Source organism: Crotalus tigris, unplaced genomic scaffold, assembly GCF_016545835.1.
Source record: "Crotalus tigris isolate CLP2741 ecotype Arizona unplaced genomic scaffold, ASM1654583v1 scf7180000019328.220996217465:2438092, whole genome shotgun sequence".
NCBI classification, from domain to species: Eukaryota; Metazoa; Chordata; class Lepidosauria; order Squamata; family Viperidae; genus Crotalus; species Crotalus tigris.
The window spans coordinates 1959920-1981684 of record NW_024097488.1 but is presented as its reverse complement, the minus strand read 5'-3'; the positions used below and the strand labels follow the sequence as shown (position 1 = coordinate 1981684).

Sequence of the window (21765 nt, the reverse complement as noted above, 5' to 3'; positions counted from 1 at the left end):
TTAGAACAATTAACCAGTGGAACAACCTGCCTCCAGAAGTGGTTAATGCTCCAACACTGGAAGTTTTTAAGAAGAAACTGGACAGCCATTTGTCCGAAATGATATAGAGTTACCTGCCTGAGCAGGGAGCTGGACTTGATGACCTCCAAGATCCCTTCCAACTTTATTTATTTATTTATTTATTTATTATTACTATTATTATTACTATTATTATTATTATAGCAAAAAATCTTATACCATCCAGGTCAAATGATTGTCTAACTCTAATCTATTCTTGAAAACTTCCAGTGATAGTTTTTCTTTTCTAAGGAGAGGGCAATTCAGGGGAATATGTCAATATCCCGAAAATGAATAAAAACCACAATCTTTTCCATAATTCGCATCTAACTCCTTGGATATACTGGAAATGCATTGCTTATGTTTTAAAATTACAGATCTTGTTTTGGTGGCTGCTACATTGGAATCCAAATGAACTGAGCAAATACTTAAATATTTCTAACTTACCGACTTGTATTGGAAAAAACCCCCACCATTATCCCACGTCACTGATCTGCATATCATCTCCATGATGTCCTACATACGTTTGACAACAATCAAAGGACAACAACAGTCTGGAATTATAACATAAACAGGATTTACAATATACTTAAAAAATTGAGACCGAGAAGAAAACATCCTGAAGCTGGACGCAAAGCATACGGATCTCGGTAAAATTAGTAATATCACTCCAACAACAACCATTTTCCTGACAACGAGCTAATTTTTGTTATTATTATTGCCCACATCAAACGTGGCATTTAAAGCTTCGCCGCTTTCAGTTTTAAAGATGGCCGTCCTGTGAACGTCACTTGAAACTCCGGAGGTGGGCTCCTGAGAAGTGAAGTACGGCTGCGCGATTCTGAAAAACGGAACAGGCGAATTCGGGCTGTAGATGCCGGTGGGGTTCGGTTAGTGATGGCTGGGTAGGCAAAACTCTTCATAATTTCCTTGAGTGTTTTTTTCCCCTCTTTTGTTTATAGTAATCTGTCTTAAAACTCTTTAATTCTGCCTCGTCTTTTTTCTTTTAAAGAATGTTTGTTCTCAGTCATTCCACCTTAATCCTAATTTTAAAGGGTTACCGCTCCTAGAGTGGTTTTTTTCCGGGTGGTCGATTAGCTTGCTACTGCTTGATTTCCTACAAATGTAGATTCTTGCCCTGCGTTAGACTATCCATTCGTCCATTGAGGTATTTCTTTAGGCTTCTTGGCGGCTTCTTCGATAATGCCTGTCGTATCATATTGACAGGCAAGCTGAAGGATGCTTCCTGAACTCCCGTTTGTATTCCCATTCAATTATCTGCTACAAGAACCTAGACCGGTGTTTCTTAACCTGGACAACTTTAAATTGTGTAGATTCCAACTCCCAGAATTCCCCAACCACTATATGTATGTATGTATGTATGTATGTATGTATGTATAAAGTTTCCAAGTTCAGAAACACTCATCTAGACATCGGAAGTCTGTACACAAGAACAAAACTGTATTGCAAATATACATATGTGCTATGTGATGATTAATTGTAGATTGTGTCACTTTCCTGTTATACTTCTGTGGAAAACGGTATGGCTGAAGGGCAGATATATGCACCCAACTACCTGCTTGTGTATGAAATTTTCACCTCACTTTTTGAGTTTTTCTAGCAGCAGCCTTTGCAGTTTGCAGTGCCTATCACCTGGTGCCAATGCCAATATCTAGTTTCTTTTATCATTTATTCCTGCCACAAACTAATGGTTCCTGGCATCATTTCTCCATAGATTTCAGTTGTAGTTACTTATTCTTCCTCCCATTGTTTTTCTCTTTATCGTTAAAAAATTATGTAGACAAAACAAACAGGTAACTCTCCTGAACACTTTACTCTTAAAATAGATGACATAGTCATAGAACAAGGCACAGTGTTTTCTTGGAAAAAAGGTGTTCAGATTCCAAAAGAGCCAATTAAACATTGAACATTAATGCCATCCAACAAACTCTTATGTGTTTTTTTATGTTCAAAAAATGTACAAAGTCCATGAATCATAGTGGGATTTTCTAGTTGACTTAAGCTGCCAAATATTTTCTTTTTGAGTATGAATATTATGATTTGCTTCCAATTAATAGCTTAGATAGGGAACATTTTGGCTAAAAATTTAGACTGAAAATGCTTCTGATTATAATTGTCAAAATGTTGACTTTAGTTTCGTGCAAGAGGAAATAAATCAGATTACACTGCTGAAGAATAAGAAACAATTTCCTTGTTTCAGTTTAACTTATACTTTGTGGGATTGTACAGTAGTGTTTAGTTGTGGTTGGCTATCATTGGAGGTTAATTTTGCATGTAAAAATCTTAATTTTAAATATATTTAAGAATCTATTTTATTTTTTTCCTAACTTTGCCCTCTGCCTTACTGCATTAGATTCCTATCTGAATTTTTAAAGCTAATAATTCTGTTCACATTATGGTGACATAGAATCATATAGATTGAATTGCAAAAGGTCAAGCTTAGTCTGAATTCAGAAAACACCATCCCAATGCAAAAACTGTGTTTCTTGTTTTTAATCTGCAAACGTTTCGGGTTAAGGCAGTTATGTACCAATGTGCCAGGTGAACTGCTGTTCAAGTATTGTAGTTCATATATTTCATCTTAATTGATTTTTAAACTTGCTATATTCTTTTGAAAGGAGTCTTGCAAAAAACTTGTGCTATCAAGAGACTTGTAATTCTGTAAACAACACATAAGCTGGTGTATTTCTAGTTTTCTCCCAGAAAGGGGATAAACCCTCTATAGAAAAACAAAAAAAACATCTTAGAAGTTAGGCTGTAGCTGCATTAGACAACATACTGAGAGACTTGGAAGAAAACCACATTTCACCCTTGAATATTATAAATACCATTCTGTGTGGTTAATTAATATACTATATCAATCCAGAAAATCGTAAACCTTGATTCAGCTAACTTTTAATGTACATATTGTGTGAACATAGCCTGCACAAAAAATGGGAATTCAAGATCCTATAGCCCAAAGACTCTGGAAATGCCTTATATGAGAAGATGACTATCATGTGTTATAAAGTTAGCACATTAAAAGATATCTTTTTAAAAGGTTAGGCATTCAGCATCTCTTCCTATTTAATATTAATAATACTTCATTCTAGCTGCCTTTCAAATTAGAGTATGATTTCCATCTTCCCCTTACAATTCTAACATACATCTTGAGATAGTATACAAGCTTAAGACATTCTAGTTTGTTCAATTTTAAATTTTGATTTAAAATTAATTTTAAATAATTTCATACACTTAGTTAAAACTATGAAGATGTATCAGCAGAAAAGTTGACTTGATTTGTATTAGATGTATATAAATATTCATAATACAATAGAGCTTAGTGAGCAGTCAGTTTGATTTGAAACCTACTGTCATCTGATGCATTATTCCTTTGTTGCTGTAAAGTATATATCCTATTATTAATTTCCTTTCCTACAACCTATGTAGGTTTTGAAGCACAAAGCAAGACTTGCTGAAGTTGGTTTCTTTGTTGCAATTTAACTTGTCTCTTTCTTTGAAAGAGGAGTAGGGCATGTATCAAAACCAAACATTAAATTGCCCAATTTCTTGTTGTCTGCCCATACAGAGTTGATGATGGTTTGGTCCCACCAACAAGTCAGCAAGTTCTGGACAAAGAGATCATTTTGGAACTGGAGGTGACATCAGAACATGAATCAACATGGGTTTGAGGCTTTTAGCTTGTCTATTCAACGTCCCCATTGGAGTAGTTTATGGATCCTTGTCTCTCTTTATTTCAATTTTGCATAACGTGTTTCTCCTCTACTATGTGGACACCTTTGTTTCTATATATAAAATTGATAAACTTTCCTTTTGGATTGGGGAGGTAAGTTCTTAACTTTGAAAATCCACGTTAGGCCCTTCCTTTCATGAGATAGCATGTGATATTTCAGAAATTAAATTATAATTTATTATGGCATAGTTATCATAGAAAAAGTCCAGTAGATGTGTGAACTATCATCAGTCAGTATTGGCCACATGTATGCAAACATGTGACCAATATATGCATGCTTATAGCATTTGCATTAGTTGTGATGATTCAGTGGCAGTGAAATGTCAAAACTATCGCTTGCTATAATTCTGAGTAAAGTTTAAAATGGAATGGAGTAGAATAGAGCTGGAAGGGATCTTAGAGGTCTTCTAGTCAAGCTCCCTGCTCAAGCAGGAGAACCTATACCGTCTCAGACAGGTGAATATCTAGGTGAATGAGTTGCAGTAATAAATAATTTCAGAGTACAGTAATTAGTCTGAAAGAATCTGGCATAAGCATAACAACATTTTATTTAGATTAGATGTATGCAATATTCAGATCCAAAGTGGGTAAAAGTGCTTTGCATCTTGTGTGGACATTCTTGGTGTACCTTTAAGCAACTCCTTAAAAGGGCATGTATATAGGCATTTCAGTTATTGTGGATATTCTTCCCAATATAGGCATGGCTAACTTGTAAAATAATAGATTAGGTTAAATATTTCAGTATCTAAGTCTCATTTTTTTTTGTTTTTTTCCTAGACTATTTTTCTGATCTGGAACAGCCTCAACGATCCTCTGTTTGGCTGGTTGAGTGACAGAGCTTTTCTTAGCACCCAGCAGTAAGCAGAGTTTCATTTATGTCCTGTTTCAAAGTCTGAACAGCATAGGAAAACAGAGGGAAGCTCATTGACAGTAGTTTTTTGAAAAAATGTAATAATTACATGTTTCATTAAAGATGTCAGATTTCATACTATTCGTAGCAATGCATCTTGCAGACATTCAGACACCCTAGTCAGAAACTAGCTTAAAATTGGAAGCTCCACAGAAAAAAGATAGCTATGTAGCTTGCTTTATTACTGTACTGGCAAGAATTTTTTTTTCTTAATACGCATGCCTTTGTTTTTAATTTCTCTGTAAGTTGATAGGCTGTGAAGTAATCAAGCTTACCCTCTTATATCAATTTAGACTACAATCCTGTGGATCTTGAACCAACCTTTCAGAGGCTTAGATTATATCAAAATGTTCCTTTTGTTTAGTTTGGAGAAAGGCCTTCAACTTTTTGAGAAATTTGATGGTACTTTCTACTTGTGTAGAAAGTAGTTTCCAGCAAAAGGAGAATGTCAGGGAAGAAACTCTGAATCCAGGCTTGAGACAAATTAGCTTACTATGTGGCAAAAAGATGATGTCTAGTTTAAGAATGAATGAATGAAATGGAGTGAAGTTCAACCAGTTTTCATGGACCATTTTTCCCCTTCTTTTTAGGTCTGGAATAGCAATCTCCACTCCAGAAGTTGTTTTAAAGAGACTCAAAGCTCTAAGCCGCAATGGTCCATTATTTGCCGCATCATTTCTGGCTTTTTGGATTGCCTGGGCCAACCCAGGCTTACAATTCCTCATCTGTCTCTGCCTATATGACAGCTTCCTTACTGTGGTGGATCTAAACCAGAATGCTTTGCTTGCTGATCTTGCTGTGTCTGCAAAGGATAGGACTGATCTCAACTTCTACTCTTCACTCTTTAGTGCCATTGGTTCCCTCTCAGTTTTTATGTCCTATGCTGTGTGGAACAAAGAGGACTTCTTCTCCTTCAGGGTATTCTGTGTGGCTCTGGCTTTCTGCTCAGCAGTTGGCTTTACCTTGGCCACATGGCTACTGAGGCAAAGGCTTCAGACAGATGGACACGTGAAATGGGATGAAAATGAAGCATTAAAAGAGTGAGTGGTGTTTGGTTGTCCAGTATCTTTTCTCATTTTAAATAACTGGCCCAGTGTATACAAAATATTGTGGGTAAACAGCGCCCACTTTTTCCAAGTATTGTTTTATTCCTTGTGAAAGAAATGACAAAGACTTTTCAAATTTTAAAATTGTAAAGAGTACAGGTCTTTTAAAAAGCTGTGCATGACTGAGCTTCCTGATCCATGGTAGGTGGGAAACCAGAAAAAACATGCTTTCCAACTGTAGTGGAAAATTTACATTATTAAACTATGAAGTTATTCTAACTGGATTTGGTACTAATCCCTCTACACTGGATGCTTTAATCCATATACTGTATATGAAAAAGCTAAGAGGTTTTTGCAGAACAAGCCTGTTCACTCTGATACTTAAGGGCTTTTTCTGCTAACCAAATAAAAAAAGTAATGCTAGAACAGTGATGGCGAACCTTTTAGAGACCGAGTGCCCAAACTGCAACCCAAAACCCACTTATGCATCATTGGATGCTGGGTGGGTGTGGCCCATCGGGTGGGTGTGGCTGAACTAAAAAGTTCAATCAATCAATTCCAACTTTGCAAGATCTTTTTTTCCCCGCAATTAGTTGAAATTGACTGATTGATTGAACCATTTTTTTTTTTTGCACATGGCGGCAGAGGCCTAAAGCAAAAAGGTTTTATAAAACCCAGCTGAAGGCCTAGGACTGGGGCGATGGTGTGCGTGCCCACAGAGAGAGCTCTGAATGCCGCCTCTGGCACCCGTGCCATAGGTTCGCCACCACTGTGCCAGAAACTGGCTACTTAGCAATTGACTAAGGTTATTTGATTGGATTTCTCAAAAACATTTGGCTAATATTTAGCTTTTTAAAAAACTTTTTGTAATGTTTTGAATAAAATGTTTTAATGTGTGCTCACTATCTCCTTTTATTCAAAATTATGTTTCCTTCTCTTCTGATTTTTTCATGATTTCTATCTGCAGTTTTCTTGGCAAGATTTTCAGTAGTGCTTTGCCATTACCTCCTTCCTAGAGCTAAGAGAGAGTAACTGGCCTAAAGTCACCCAGTTGGCTTGGTGTCTAAGGCAGAGCCAAACCTTACAGACTTTTAGTTTCTACTTTGGTGCCCTAATATCATGCCAAACCTCCTCTCTGTGTATAATTTATAATATAATTTAATAGATAATAAAGTCTGTTATCCAAAAATTAGGGATTTTAATTCCCATCAGATCTCATCGGCATAACCCCTAGAGGAAAGTGAGGCTCAAAATATCTGAAGGACACTAGACTTTCCCCTTCTGATATAATATAGTTGATGATAATTGCCTATCTTTCTTTGTGTCCTCTATCCTTCACCATGAACTTTCTAGCTTTAATATTGAGACATACAGAAAAAAGAAACAAAATATAAGTATCTCCTAAGTGGCCTCACGCTCAGTTGTATAATTCTTGAGCACTTTTGAAATGAACCCTGTAAATAGAAATGGAGCTTGCCTTCTGTAACAAAATGATGACAAATTACACTTGAAAGTTTTATTGGAGTTCTCTTTTAAACAAATTGTATTCTGTGTTGCTTTTGCTTTGGTGGCTGGATAAAAATACATCATTCTATATAAAAGCACAAGACAGAGACTATTATTCATTTGTATCCTGATATGATTGCATGACATGATTGTTTTGGAACTTTATCCTCTCTACCTAACCAAGAAAATAAGTGTTCAAGAAGATAACCCAAATTCATTATACTGACTGTCTTTAAAATGTGGAAATTTGTTCCTGCAGATTATACATTGATAATCCCTCTAGAAATCAAGATAAAAGAATCACACTGGCTGAGTACCTCAAACAGCTCTCCAGGCACCAGAATTTTCTATGGTTTGTCTCCATGAATTTAATGCAGGTAGGGGTTGCATAGTCCCTGTAACAAAACAGTATGGCTGCTAGGTAAAAGCCCAGTTAGCACATTGATAGGGATCCTATCCAGCAGAATATTGATGATCTTCCAGATAATTTCATAAATCTCCAATAATTTTCTCGGTCAAGTGTATTCAATATATGTTTAAATTACAATTTTCAGGCAGCCTGGTTGAGGAGCATGTTGGCTAAGATTTCTAAGAATTATAGTTCAACACATCTAGCAAGCAATGGATTGGGAAATTTGGAATTAGGAAGTGATGTTGATCTGAAAGATGTCAGAATGAAACTGACTAATCAGTCTTATCTTGGCTGTGTATGACAAGCCAGCTATTGGGAAGATTTATGATAAACTCTTCAGTTTCCCGTTTCTTAGACAAAATAATTTGTATGATGGAATAAGAACATTCTTCAGAAGTCTAAATATTTTTATGCTTTTTTCATTAAGAGAAAAGCAATGCCTTCCCTTTGGGAAGAAATTTAAAGTTAATATTCAAAAGTTATGGTGTGCAACAGAACAAAAGTTCCTTTTTTGCATTCTTCAGTACTTTTATATTACAAGAAGAAAGGTTATAAAGCTATTCTGTCTTCAAATATGGCATTCCTTGTTATATGATGAGTAGATCTGCTTAACATTTGCAGATGTTGATATATGTTGATATAGTATTAGTATTAATTGGCAGTGCAGACTCTGTGGTTTTTTTGCATATTAGCAAAAATAATGTACAACTGGAATAATGGATAATGTAGTAGAAATAATTGTTGTGTTACAAAGTCAGCAGCAACTGCATCTTGAAAATAATAAAGAATAACCCTTTTTAGAATAATTTTGTCACCCTGATGTCAATAGAGGCATGTATGAGAATATTCATATTTTCCTGCCAGGTTTTTAGGGTCTTATGAAAGGCTAACAGGGTTGGGGCCATTCTACTTTCTGAAGGGAGGATGTTCCATAGAGCAGTAATCACTGCAGAAAAAGCCCACGTTTTAATCCCCACCAGTCAACACTGTTTGGTTGACAGGATCTACAGCATGCCTACTTTGCTAGATCAAGTTGGATGGGTAGAGAAACTTGGAAAAATGACAATCCCTCAAGAAATCCAGTTCTAAGCCATGTAAGGCTGCAAAGGTGAAAATCAGCATCTTGAATTGCATCCAGAAACATACTGGTAATCAATGCAGCTCACACAGAAGTGGTGCTATGTGTGTCATATATCTGGCACCATTTACTACCCAGGCACCTGTGTTCTGCACCAGTTGAAAACTCTGAATGCTCTTCAGGGGCAGCCCCATGTAGAGCATGTTGCAGTAATCTTGCAATTATTCCCTTCAAAGGGTTTACTTAGAGTTGATTGTGCAATATAAATTACTTGGTTCCATCATTCTCTGGAGCAGATTTGATTCTTTCTGATTTAATACAGATCCACTGAACTGGCTTGAATATTTATCCTTGAGCTTGTATACAAATATGCGAGTCAGGTATTGCGTTAGGGATACAGTATGTTATTTGTTCTCTAATTGTCTTTTTATAGGTCTTATAAATGTGTTTTGCAGGTTTTTCATTGCCACTTTAACAGCAACTTCTTCCCTCTGTTCCTGGAGCATTTGCTGTCTGATCGCATCTCCCTTTCAATGGGATCATTTCTTCTAGGTAAGTCCAAGGTGGGAATAGTAAGAAGCACTGCTCAGCCATAGATTCTGGCTTTCCAGAAATTGTTCTGCAGATGTATTCATCTGCAATGTATAATGACTGTGTTATCTGGGCATATTTAGGGGTATGAAACAGGTAAAGCTGGACTGGAGAATGGATGTTATTCCTCTTTAAAGATAGAAAATATATGACCCATCTCAGTTGAATCATTAGGATCACCATTTTCTGGAAGTACATTTTTTCTTTCTATTTCTTGAAGAAAAAAAAAAGGAAGTTTATAGATAAGAAATGCAGTATCCAATAGTATAGATCCAAATTATGTAAGTTAGTTCTGGTCATTCTCCTAATTAAGTCTGGCAAACTGTAGTCTTTTAAAGGTAGCATTATATATATATTCTTTGTGTGTGAATTTCATGAAAACAAATAGGACCTGTAACAAGACTATAGAATTGAAGTCAACCAAACAGAATTCCATTAAATTTTTCTGTATCCTCATAGTTCCTTTTTCCTCTAACAGTTTACTGGATAAGCTTATTGTAGCTAATAAGTTCCTTAGTGATTTCTCCTTCCTTACCATCCTAACTCCCTCTCTCTGTCCCACAAATGAGTGATACTAAAGTGCCTACTATCACTTTGTCAGATAGTATAGTTCAGATCCATATGGAAACCAATGTTCAAGAGTCAGACAAATTTATTTATTCCAAAGGGTTTGGATTAATATTTCCAGAATCCCTAACTATCATCCATATTGGGTGTACGTTATGAGAGCTTTAATTTAAAAATCTAGATTTACAATATTTTTTAAAATTTCACTTAGTACAGGTTTTTTTTAAGTCCAGAATGAATCTAGGATATAGAATCATGCAGAATGTGGTTTATTTAGTATAAGTTTGGACTTCTAAATTTTAAAACAAAACAAATCTCAAACCCTATTTGAGATATTTACTTATCATAAATATTTATTCCATTTTAAATGGAAAAAGTCCTTAGAGATGTTAGTGCTATGCAAAGGCATTTGCTTAGCAGGAATCAATTAATGTTTACTTATGTCACTGTGAAAGGCTCTTTAGTTATATAAAACTTGAATTCATGTAATCTAAAGTATGTACACAATGAGAACAAACATGACCTGTTCTGCAGAAATTGACATGTTCTTTGGCTGAAAGAACCAGAATGAATATTCAGAACAATATCTATGCATGCTTCAATTTTCCTTCTCTGGGGAAAAGCTTATTGTCATACTCATCATGGCATCTGCCAAAGAGTCCTATTGATTTTGATGGATTTTCAGCGATCAGAAAATTGAGTGATTTAATTTCAAATGCTGTAGTAGTGAGTGTCTATACAGCAATGTAAAGAATTATGGACTAAATCTATAAAATTTGCAGCAAGTTATAATCTAAAAGAAAATTAGTGCAAAGTGTTTCAAAGGTGGTATACAAACTCTAGCAGTAATATCTAAGATAGACTGATCATTGAGAAATGAGAATGGAAATGTCATGAAACATCAGAAACATTGTACCACAGATGTTAGACATGTAGAAAGCCTCAAAAATACTAGAAAGACATGCATGATTTAATGTAGAAAATCTTGGAATTTAAATTTGAAATGAAACCACAACCTACTAGGAATAATCTCAGAAAAAAAATAAGAAAACATCCTAATTTAACAAAATAAGTGTTTACAGTAGGAAGAATAAGTTTTGCTCAACATTAAAAGAAAGATATGGCTATCTCATTGGAAATGTTAACTTGGAGAATATGAGATACTGGCAAAATAGTATATATAGAAGTTTCACTAAATTTAAGCCAGAATTGTTCCCACATATAAAACCTTTCACGCAGCCTGGCAAATATAATCAAGTTTAAATTTTTGCAAATATCTCAAATTAACAGATAGAAGCTATAAACCCAATGTTTTGTTTTTATATTTTTTTATTTTTATTTTTCTTCTATTTTTTTTCAAGTATTTTGATTCTTGTTAAATTTGCTCTGTTTATCTATTTTTTTCCTTTCATTAACACACTCACACTCACATACCAAGTAAGAACATAATGGGCACTTTAATATTCAATAATTAACGATCAAAAGTTTGATCATATTACAATTCGGTGTGAGTTGCAGTGGTTATCTCAATGTTATATTCTAAACTGTATGAAAAAGCTAGATTTTATTGAATATTGTTATTTTAAAAAGTAATTAATATTGACAGAATATTTTTCTCTATTTTTGATACTCTAAGCTATAAGTAGCTATATTAGCTATATTAGTCACAATGTTTGTAATTGGTCCAATGAAAAAATGTACAAAAGAGATGGTTTGCATCCATCAAAGAAAGGGAATGAGTTACTCGGCAATAAATTCACAGATTTTCTGGAGGAATATTTAAACAATGGGGACAGTGAGTTAATTGATACAGAACATCCCTGTCCCCGGCAATGTAAAAATTATAGGGCTATCAGGGCATGTAACATAGATGTGTATGTGGACAAGAATATCAACCTTGCTGTCAAGCAAAATCAAGCTTTTAATAGCAAGTGCCACACAAAGTGCACTAGCCAAACAGGTGGTAAGAAAATAGGGGAACTCAGGCACCACACAGGTTATGTAGAAAGTAAACACAGGGCCAGTCATAAAGGACTCAAATGTCTATACACTAATGCACAGAGTATGAACAGTAAACAGGGTGAACTAGAAATTCAGGTTAATGAGGGCAGATATGATATTGTTGCCATTATGGAAACATGGTGGGATGAAACCCACAAATGCAACACATAGCTAGAGGGATTTAAATTATTTAAAAGAAACAGACCAAATAAAAGAAGAGGTGGAGTTGCTCTCTATATAAGAATTAACTACATCTCTACAGAAATAGAGTACAACAATGATGAAAACTGTCTTGAATGCATTTGGGTCAATATAAAAGGGGGAAAAATGACATTGCCATAGGTCACAGGTCGGCAACCTGCGGCTCCGGAGCCGCATGCGGCTCTTTGAGCCTTCCCCTGTGGCTCCCAGCCTCCTCAGCCTTTGCAGAGAGAGACAGAGAGAGGCAATTTCGCTTCGCTTCTCTCTCTCTCTCTCTCTCTCTCTCTCTCTCTCTCTCTCTCTCTCTCTCTCTCTCTCTCTCTCTCTCTCTCTCTCTGTGTGTGTGTTTGTGTGTGTGTGTGTGTGTGTGTGTGTGTGAAAAAAAGAGAGTGCACTCACAGTGTTATCCGAGGAGCTGAAAAGCTTACTGGGTGGAGCTCCTCCCTTTGCTGCGTCTCTGCAGGAAGCAGGAAGGGCAGGAGAGAGCTAGCTAGCCTAGCTAGGCTGACTCAGGAATTCTGGGAGTTGAAGTCCATGAGTCATAAAAGAGACGAGGTTGCTTGTTGGACAACAGCTTGAAGCTTGCCAGGTGAGCAGCAGATAGGAGAGGGGGGAGAAAGAGAGAAAGAGAGAGAGGGAGGGAGAGAGAGAGAGAGAGAGAGGAAAGAGAGAGAGAAAGAGAGTGGGGGAAGAGGAGTGGCAGACCAAGGGCAGATAGAGAGGGAGGGAGAGAGAGAGACAGAGAGAGACCCTTTTGACATCTAAAATGAAGATAACACTGCATATATCCTTTTTTACCTTTATTATGGGTGTGTGTGTGTTTGTGTATTTGTGTGTGTTTGTGTATACATATATACACACACACATACACACACACAAACACACACACATGCACAAACACACACACACTGATAATAAAGGTAAAAAAGGATATATGCAGTGTTATCTTCATTTTAGATATCAAAATGGTTTTGTGGCTCCCAGTGTTTTGTTTTTGGTGGGAAACGGGTCCAAGTGGCTCTTTAAGTGTTTTGGGTTGCCTACCCCTGCCATAGGTATATACTATAGGCCATCCAACCAAACAGAGGAAATAGATAAACTTTTTGCTAGTCAGCTAACTAAGGTATGTAGGAAACACATCACAATAGTAATGGGGGACTTTAATTATCCTGACATCAACTGGGAGACAAACTCTGCACCTAGCTGACAACTTTGTCTCCCAAAAAGTAGAGAAGGGAACTAGGGGATTAGCCATATTGGATCTAATTCTCACTAACAGAGATGAAATGATAGAAGGTGTTGAAGCCACAGGAACCTTGGGAGGAAGTGATCATGCAATATTGGAATTCAACATTATGGAAGCACAGTCAAACTAGAGTCTTGGACTTTAAGAGAGCTAATTTCAATAAACTTAGAGAGGGCTTGGGAAGGATTCCATGGATAAGAATCCTCAAGGAGAAAATAACTCAAGAAGCTTGAGAAATTTTGAAAAGTGAGATAATAAAAGCCCAGTCTAGCACAATACCAACAAAGAAGAAAAATAACAGCTCCAAAAGCAACCAGTATGGCTGCATAAAGAACTCTCTGATAAATTGAAAGATAAAAAGGACAAGTATAAAAAGTGGAAAGAGGGGCACATAACTAAGGCAGAATATCAGCAAATAGCCCGAGCCTGCAAAGATGAAGTGAGGAAAGCTAAGGCTCAAAATGAACTGAGGCTTGTGACCAAAGTAAAAAATAACAAAAAAAAGCTTCTTTAACATGTAAAAAACAAGAAAAAAAGTTAAGGAAATGATTGGTCCATTAGTGGGGGAAAGTGGCAAGAAGGTGACAAGCAACTGGGAGAAAGGAGAACTATTAACTCGTTTTTTGCATCTGTCTTTACACAAAGGGAAAAAACAGCCCAACCTATCAAAAATAGTGCCATAAAAAGCAGAATAGAAACACAAGTTAAGATAGGCAAGAAAATGGTAAGTGAGTACCTGGTCCAGCCTAGACGAGTTCAAATCACCAGGACCAGATGGATTATACCCCAAGGTTCTCAAGGAACTGACAGATGTGATCTCAGAACCACTGAACTATATTTTTCAAAGATCCTGAAGCACTGGGGAACTACTAGAGGACTGGAAAAGAGCTGATGTAGTTTCCATCTTCAAAAAAGGAAAAAACATGGATCTAGGAAATTACAGACCTATCAGCCTGACTTCAATACCTGGGAAGATTCTGGAAAAGATAATCAAACAACGAATCAGCGAATACCTAGAGCCAAACAAAGTCATTACTAAAAGCCAACATGGGTTTGTCAAAAACAGATCATGCCAGACAAATCTTATTGCATTCTTTGACCAAGTGACAAAATTAGTGGATCAGAGGAATGCTGTGGATATAATTTACTTGGACTTCAGTAAGGCATTTGATAAAGTAGATCACAACCTACTACTTGATAAGATAGAAAAATGTGGGTTAGACAGCATCACCACCAGGTGCATTTGTAGTTGGCTGACCGACCATACTCTGTGTGATCCTCAATGGAACTGCATCTACAGGGAGGGAAGTGTGTAGTGGGGTGCCCCAGGGCTCTGTTCTAGGTCCAGTGCTCTTCAACATCTTCATCAACGATTTGGATGAGGGGATAGATGGGGAACTCATCAAATTTGCAGACGATACCAAGCTGGCAAGAATAGCCAACACTCCAGAAGACAGGCTTAAGATACAGGAGGATCTGGACAGACTTGAACACTGGGCGCTATCTAACAAAATAAAATTCAATGGTGAAAAAAGTAAGGTTCTACATTTAGGCAAGAAAAACCAAATGTACAGGTATAGTAGGTGGTACCTTGCTCAATAGTAGTAACTGTGAGAGGGATCTCGTAGTGGACAATCACTTAAATATGAGTCAGCAGTGTGCTGCAACTGCCAAAAAAGCCAACACATTGCTAGGCTGCATTAACAGGGATAGAATCAAGATGACGTGAAGTATTAATACCACTTTACAATGCCTTGGTAAGGCCACACTTGGAATACTGCATCCAGTTTTGGTCACCACGATGTAAAAAAGATGTTGAGACTCTAGAAAGAGTACAGAGAAGAGCAACAAAGATGATTAGGGGACTGGAGGCTAAAACATATAAGGAACGGTTGCTGGAATTGGGTATGTCTAGTTTAACGAAGAGAAGGACGAGGGGGGACATGATAGCAGTGTTCCAATATCTCAGGGGCTGCCACAAAGAAGAGGGAGTCAAGCTATTTTCCAAAGCACCTGAAGGCAGGACAAGAAGCAACGGGTGGAAACTAATCAAGGAGAGAAGCAACCTAGAACTAAGGAGAAACTTCCTGACAGTTAGAACAATTAACCAGTGGAACAACCTGCCTCCAGAAGCGGTGAATGCTCCAACACTGGAAGTTTTTAAGAAGAGACTGGACAGCCATTTGTCTGAAATGGTATAGGGTTTCCTACCTGAGCAGGGGGTTGGACTAGATGACCTCCAAGGTCCCTTCCAACTTTATTATTATTATTATTATTATTATTATTATTATTATTATTATTATTATTATTATTAACATCACTATATTGAAATAATACAAGGTATCAAGATTTCTAATAATAAAATAAAATGTATGTTTTAATGTCCATTTATTGCTTTTGTTTTTATTTTTAGACCTTTTTCAGATTTTTGTTTTTATCCTTTTATACTTTTATGTAATTTTATTTTTGTGTTGTATTTTTATGTTTTAAATTTTTTTGTATTGCACCCTCCTTACGTTGATCTTTGATCATAATAAAGGTTGATTGGAGGAAAAAAAATCAGACATTAGTTATGTCTGACCTTTATTATGGTTGATTGATTAGGGTAATGATGCTATTGTAAAAGGAGGAACATGATTGGTTGTAAGATATGTGTCTAGTCTGCCCTGCTAAAAATGATATTTAGTGCAGTGAAATCAGATCCATTTTATGCTTTGAGTTCCTAAAATCAAAGGTCCCCAAAGTAATTTTAGCTGGTTTATTCAGAATATATATAAGTTTATGTCTTCATTTCTTGCTGGGTACATAAATGCAAAGGAAGTCATTACCAAGAAAAAAACACCTCTAGTTTGGTATTAACTTCAGGATTTTAGGCAGGTCTGTTTTTTTCCTACACTTCCTCCAGATGATGAAAGATTCTTTCCAGGATCTTTTGTATATAAATAGAGATTGTGCCATTAAGCTCTGACTCTCCTTTATTTATTCTTTGCTTCAGGTGTTTCTTACGTCGCTCCTCACCTCAATAACCTGTACTTCCTCTCTCTCTGCCGGAGGTGGGGCGTATATGCTGTGGTGCGAGGGCTTTTCTTCCTGAAACTGTTGCTCAGTGTGATTATGTTTCTTGTTGGACCAGATTGGATCTACCTGCTCTGTTTCTTCATAGCCAGGTATTTATTGCTATGTTGCTATGACACTGGAGAATTTGGCTAGGTAAACATAATAGGCGAGGCCTGCTATGATAAAATATTAGACATACATTGATGTCATAGAAGTGAAGCTAAATTCTTTAACATTTTAATTCTGGGTGCCTGCTTGATTACTTATATCTCTTGAGATACTAATGTTTTTTGGAGACGACTGAAGAATCAGATTTCTGAAGCTCAGTGGGTTTTTCATTTTTTTTTTAATATTACAAATCTAGCTCCTGAGGAATGAGGTTTTTTAATATGTGTCATTGTGGCTAATGATTTGGTGAACAGAGTTATTGTTGGTGCCATGCTGAGGAGCATATTAAAGTGGGGACAGGTTTTTTAGCTAGAGCCCACATTTTTATTATTTTTATTTTTCATTAAAGTCAGATTGTGATGGCCACAGGAAATTAGAAGATATAAAGAAATGTATGAATAGGTTATGATAAATTTGATGCATTTTCATTGTGAGGAAGAAGGTTAGAAGGAAATAGATGTTTTATGTCCTAGAGAAGCTTATCAAACCTGCTCATTTATCACATATTTCGAACAGACTGTTAGGACAATTAAAAGGTAGACATAGAAAACACAGGAGAGTGCAATCAAAATCTTACACGCAATACAGCCATTTGAAGTTAGATTTCCCACGAGAACCCAAGACCTGATGATAAAACTAGGTTTTCAGCACCTTCGAGGCGGACAATAGGGTTAGGAAACATCTCACCTCAGTGGTAATGATATTCCAAAGGGGTTTTTTTTTCATATTTTTAATTGCAAAGAAATATTAAAAATTGTACAAATGAACTTTTACACTTTGTGCTGATAAATTTTGGAGGGAGCTGTGGGTGTTGCAGCTAGCACCTTTCCCCACATGCTTCTGTATTCCTTTTATGGGTCTTTTCCTGAATATCATGTACATCAGAGGTGGGGAACAATGACCCCTTTGTGACTTGTGGACTTCAACTCCCAGAATTCCTGAGCCAGGAATAGGTTCCCACTCCTGATGTACATGCACCTACATTCATGCGTATATTTATAGACACATACACATAAGCAAACAGAGAGTTTCTTGCACTGAGTTAACTCCCACTTGTTTCAAATCAGCCAAGAATGAAATTTCTCTTAGCCTGATGCTAGTGCTTTCTGTTAACAGCCTCCCTCTCTTTTTCCTTAGTAACCGTGTGTTTACTGAAGGGACTTGCAAATTGCTGAACCTGGTAGTGTCTGACTTGGTGGATGAAGACTTGGTGCTAAATCGGAGGCAGCAGGCTGCCTCAGCCCTCTTGTTTGGCATGGTGGCCTTGGTAACTAAACCAGGCCAAACCTTTGCCCCCTTGATTGGCACCTGGCTGCTTTCTGCTTACACTGGTAGGTGAAGGGCGGTGAGAGAATTGGATGGAATATCAGAGCAGGATAACTGATAGCTTTTCTGATTGGGCAGATAACACATCAGCAATGACAATATTCATTGTTTTGCTTTTTATTATCAGCTTATTAGTTACAAATCTTTTTTCTTGGGGAATAAGTCTAGAATAAATCTAGAAAAGCTCTTCTTAAGCTTGTCCTACATTTTTTGCTGAACTATGAATCTACAGGAGAAAAACAATCCCTTTCCCTTAGTGATGTGGTGGTTCATGTTTTGCTTTTTTAGATACTATACCAGTGAGCTTTGTGATTGAAATAACAAGCTAGGATATTTTGTTCATGAATAAACCTCATACCCAATAGGTTCCGCCAAAAGGAATGGGGGTTTCCTACACTAAATATGCTTGATGGAAAATATTTTAATCTAAACTTTTAAGGATTCTTGTTAAGAGAATTTCATTTTCTTTTGTTTTGCTAAGACCACTTCATGCAGGGAAATATTTGTATTTCTAGCGAAAGATCTTCCTGAGAAGTGCAGTTGCAGTATAAAAGTGAACAGAGTCCCCTGCCCCACTGCCCTGCTGTCACGTGGCCCTTACAACTGCACTTGTTTTTACTATTTTGCTAAAAAGAGAAAAGAAAATGAGTTTTGGTTCAAAATCGAGGGAACAGGCATGGTATATCTTATATTTGATTGATCAGAAGGGACAATTATTCCTTTTTGCCCTGTGAATCAAGTAGCCTTACAAAGAAGTAAATGGCCATCCCAATAATGTCCTGGTTATAAATATTGAGAACTTGTTCAAGCCTGAGTTCATTATTTTTACAAAAGCAGATAATGGAGGCATTAGGACAGCTGTTAATCTGGAAGTGCCTGAATACAATGGGGAAAGAAATGAAAAAAAGTTTTCAGTAAAAATGACAATGACAAGATAAAACTAGACCGTCTCAATTCTTGAAATCATTCTCATCTTTCGTGTTGACCCAGGTTCTCATTCTCATCTTTCTTTTTGACCAGGTTATGACATTTTTCAGCGGGATCCCTTGAGCAGTATAGTGAGTGCCCAGCCAAGGTTGGCTTCCAGTGTAGCTTGGAAACCTACACTACGCCAGGGCTGCTTCTACCTCCTTGTTTTTGTTCCCATGACCTGTGCTTTACTGCAGCTCCTCACCTGGTCACAATTCAGCTTGCACGGCAGACGCCTTCAGACAGTGAAATCTCAACGTCAAGCTTTTACAGAGAGTCACTCTCGAGAAATCAAGACTATTTAATTGCAAGTGAAGATAGCAGTGAGCAGCATCTTCTCACTGTCAATGACTGCATGACCCATTTAAAAAGGAAAAAGTGGGAGCAAAGGGGAATTTATTACATCTTTTTCAGATCAGCCTTGGCTAGTGGAAAATAAATGGAAGCTTTTGAATTATCTTGAAATTTCTTGTGAGGCCGTCCAGAGTCTGGTCAGTCTTGTAGAATTCATAGAGGTTTGAAAGTTTGTATCTTTGTATCCAAGGTTGTCCAGAAAAAGTGATATTTTGTCAATTAACTTGCTGATCATATTGATTCTAATTCATTTCCAGGCTTGGAACTAAACAGTCAGATTATAAATAGTCATATTAATGAAGAAGAGATAAGAGTTGAGTAAATTGGCAACCTTCTGTTCTTTGTATTACAACCCCCATATACTGTTTATAGACAGCTTTGTCACAGGTGACAATAAGGGTTATAGTATTCTATTATCTCTATTCTTTTTTGCATTGGATTGGTGGTCAAACTTGGTTTAACCAAATACAGCTAAAATAAATGTAACTTAATGATTTCTCACAGTGGGCAGTAGAGCACTTAAGATTCTGTGGTTTTGAAACTGGTCATGTACTGTCAACGTTCATCCTTTTCAAGAGAATGAATGTATACTGTATTCCCACTCATAATTCAAGATAGAAATTTGTTTTTAAAAGGAAAGTACTAAAGGCAGATGCAGCTGTCAGAATTTGAAAACATGCATTTTCAATCACTAGTCCTAATGCTTATGCTGAAAACCCACTTTCTCCTGTTCTGCCAAAAGGAGAGCAAGGGCTAGAGTGGTCTGTGTATTTCTACTGAATCAGTGCAAGTATTGGTTTCTTCAACAATTCTGGTTTTCTGAATTTTTCTGCCCTGTGCTAAAAAAGCTGCCACTTGCTGAGCAGAACTGGCTATGAAATTACTTTTATGCAGAAATAATGATCACAGGAAATTGCCTAGAAATACCCTTGATTTCCCCAAATGTTTTGGGCTACATTTCCTGTAAGGACCAAGTTGTATCCTCCTTTGTGTGTGCCAAGTCTCACTTTCTTTGTTTAGACAGTAGCCTAGCTGCTGCAACTGCCATTTTGCCTTCAAAGAACAGGGATCAAGATGATGAAATGTTTACAGCTTTTGTATTGTTGGATGGCTTCAGTAATTTATTGCTCTCAATTTATATACTGATTACATTGATTTTCATTTCATTAAACGTCCTTTTTAAAATCTATTTTGCGTTATGTGTGTGTGCATGAGAGACATTGATGGTTTGATTTGGTGGCTATATGGTAGTTGAGATGGCTTTTCACAAAAGTATTTTGTTCCTATCTCAGGCTATTGGCTGGCTTCACCAAATCATATTAATGTACAATTATTATAAGGGTATACAAATATAAGTGATGGTATCAGGACAATATACTTAATATGAACCAGTCCTAAGCCTTTCTCTCTCTCGTTATTATACATGTAAGAGAAGTCACAATTACCTACTAGGAAACGTGAGACCTTTATAGTATTTCCTACAGTTCTGGTCTGATCTGTTTTTCGGGCGGGGCACTAAGGACTATTGGTAGACAGCATCCTTTCCTCAAATCAATATCACAGCAAACTTTGAGAGCAACAGGGAGAAAATCAATTGTCTTTCTACGTCAAAACTTTCTGTGTATGTCCTGTGAGGACTTTTATATTTCCTTTCTGTAGAAAAAAGGAAGGAAAAACTAATCCGATGAAATCTCTTCATTTTTTTCTGAATTTAGCTTGCATGCCAAACTACAGGCACAGAGGCACAATCCACATGCCCAGAATAGAGAGCAATGCAGACATTGAGTCAGATATGCAAAGGTTTACATCGTATTTTTTCTTTTTTCAGTTAAGTTTGATTTTGTTTTATCACTAAGGAAAAGGAGTAGCTGAACCCTTTAGTCACCACACATTTATACTACATGGCCATGCAATGGTGCTGTAGGACTTTCACTTTTTTGCATTTTGACTTTTAAATTGCCAGGAATGTGAACTCTCTCTTGCTAGAGTCAGAAGGTGGATGCCAACTGTGGTGCTCCAAGACAGGTGGTGGCAGGAGGATCAATCAAGCCACTAACTCAAGTATATTATTAAAATATCAGTAATAACAAAAATACAAATTATATTAGGCCAGCTTGGCTGCATAACCTGGAAGTGTTCCTCCAACTCATTGGAATGTTTTAAACTGAAGAAAGCTTGTCTAGAAATGTAAGAATCCTAGCTGTCTTAAAGGATGCCATGAAAGCTAGGTAGAGGATTAAGATTTGGCTGTATCTGTTACAAACAGAATTACTTCCAAAAAGGACACCAACTTTTCAATATTTTTTTCTTCTTCTGTTTAATTGTGCCCAATTCTCAAAGATTGCCTGGACAAATCCCTGCAATTTTCCTGGCAATGTTTTTTTTTTTTTTCCCCAGAAGTGGTTTGCCACTGCCTCCTTCATAGGGTTGAGAGAAAGTGATTGGCCCAAGTTCTCCAAGCAGGCTTTGTGCCTAAGACTTAAACAAAAATAAGATCACTTACATTAATTAAATCATAAAGC

General features: G+C 36.7%; 1 protein-coding gene across 1 annotated transcript; it reads left to right on the top strand.

The window, feature by feature from the left end:
• Positions 1–617: 617 nt before the first annotated feature.
• Positions 618–20432, top strand: MFSD13A (major facilitator superfamily domain containing 13A). The gene is made up of 9 exons (XM_039361727.1): positions 618–962; positions 3647–3904; positions 4589–4668; positions 5312–5761; positions 7533–7650; positions 9219–9315; positions 16365–16536; positions 17732–17925; positions 18941–20432. The coding sequence occupies exons 2-9, from the start codon at positions 3740–3742 to the stop codon at positions 19192–19194; spliced, it is 1530 nt and encodes a 509-aa protein (XP_039217661.1). The 5' UTR covers positions 618–962; positions 3647–3739; the 3' UTR covers positions 19195–20432.
• Positions 20433–21765: the final 1333 nt, after the last annotated feature.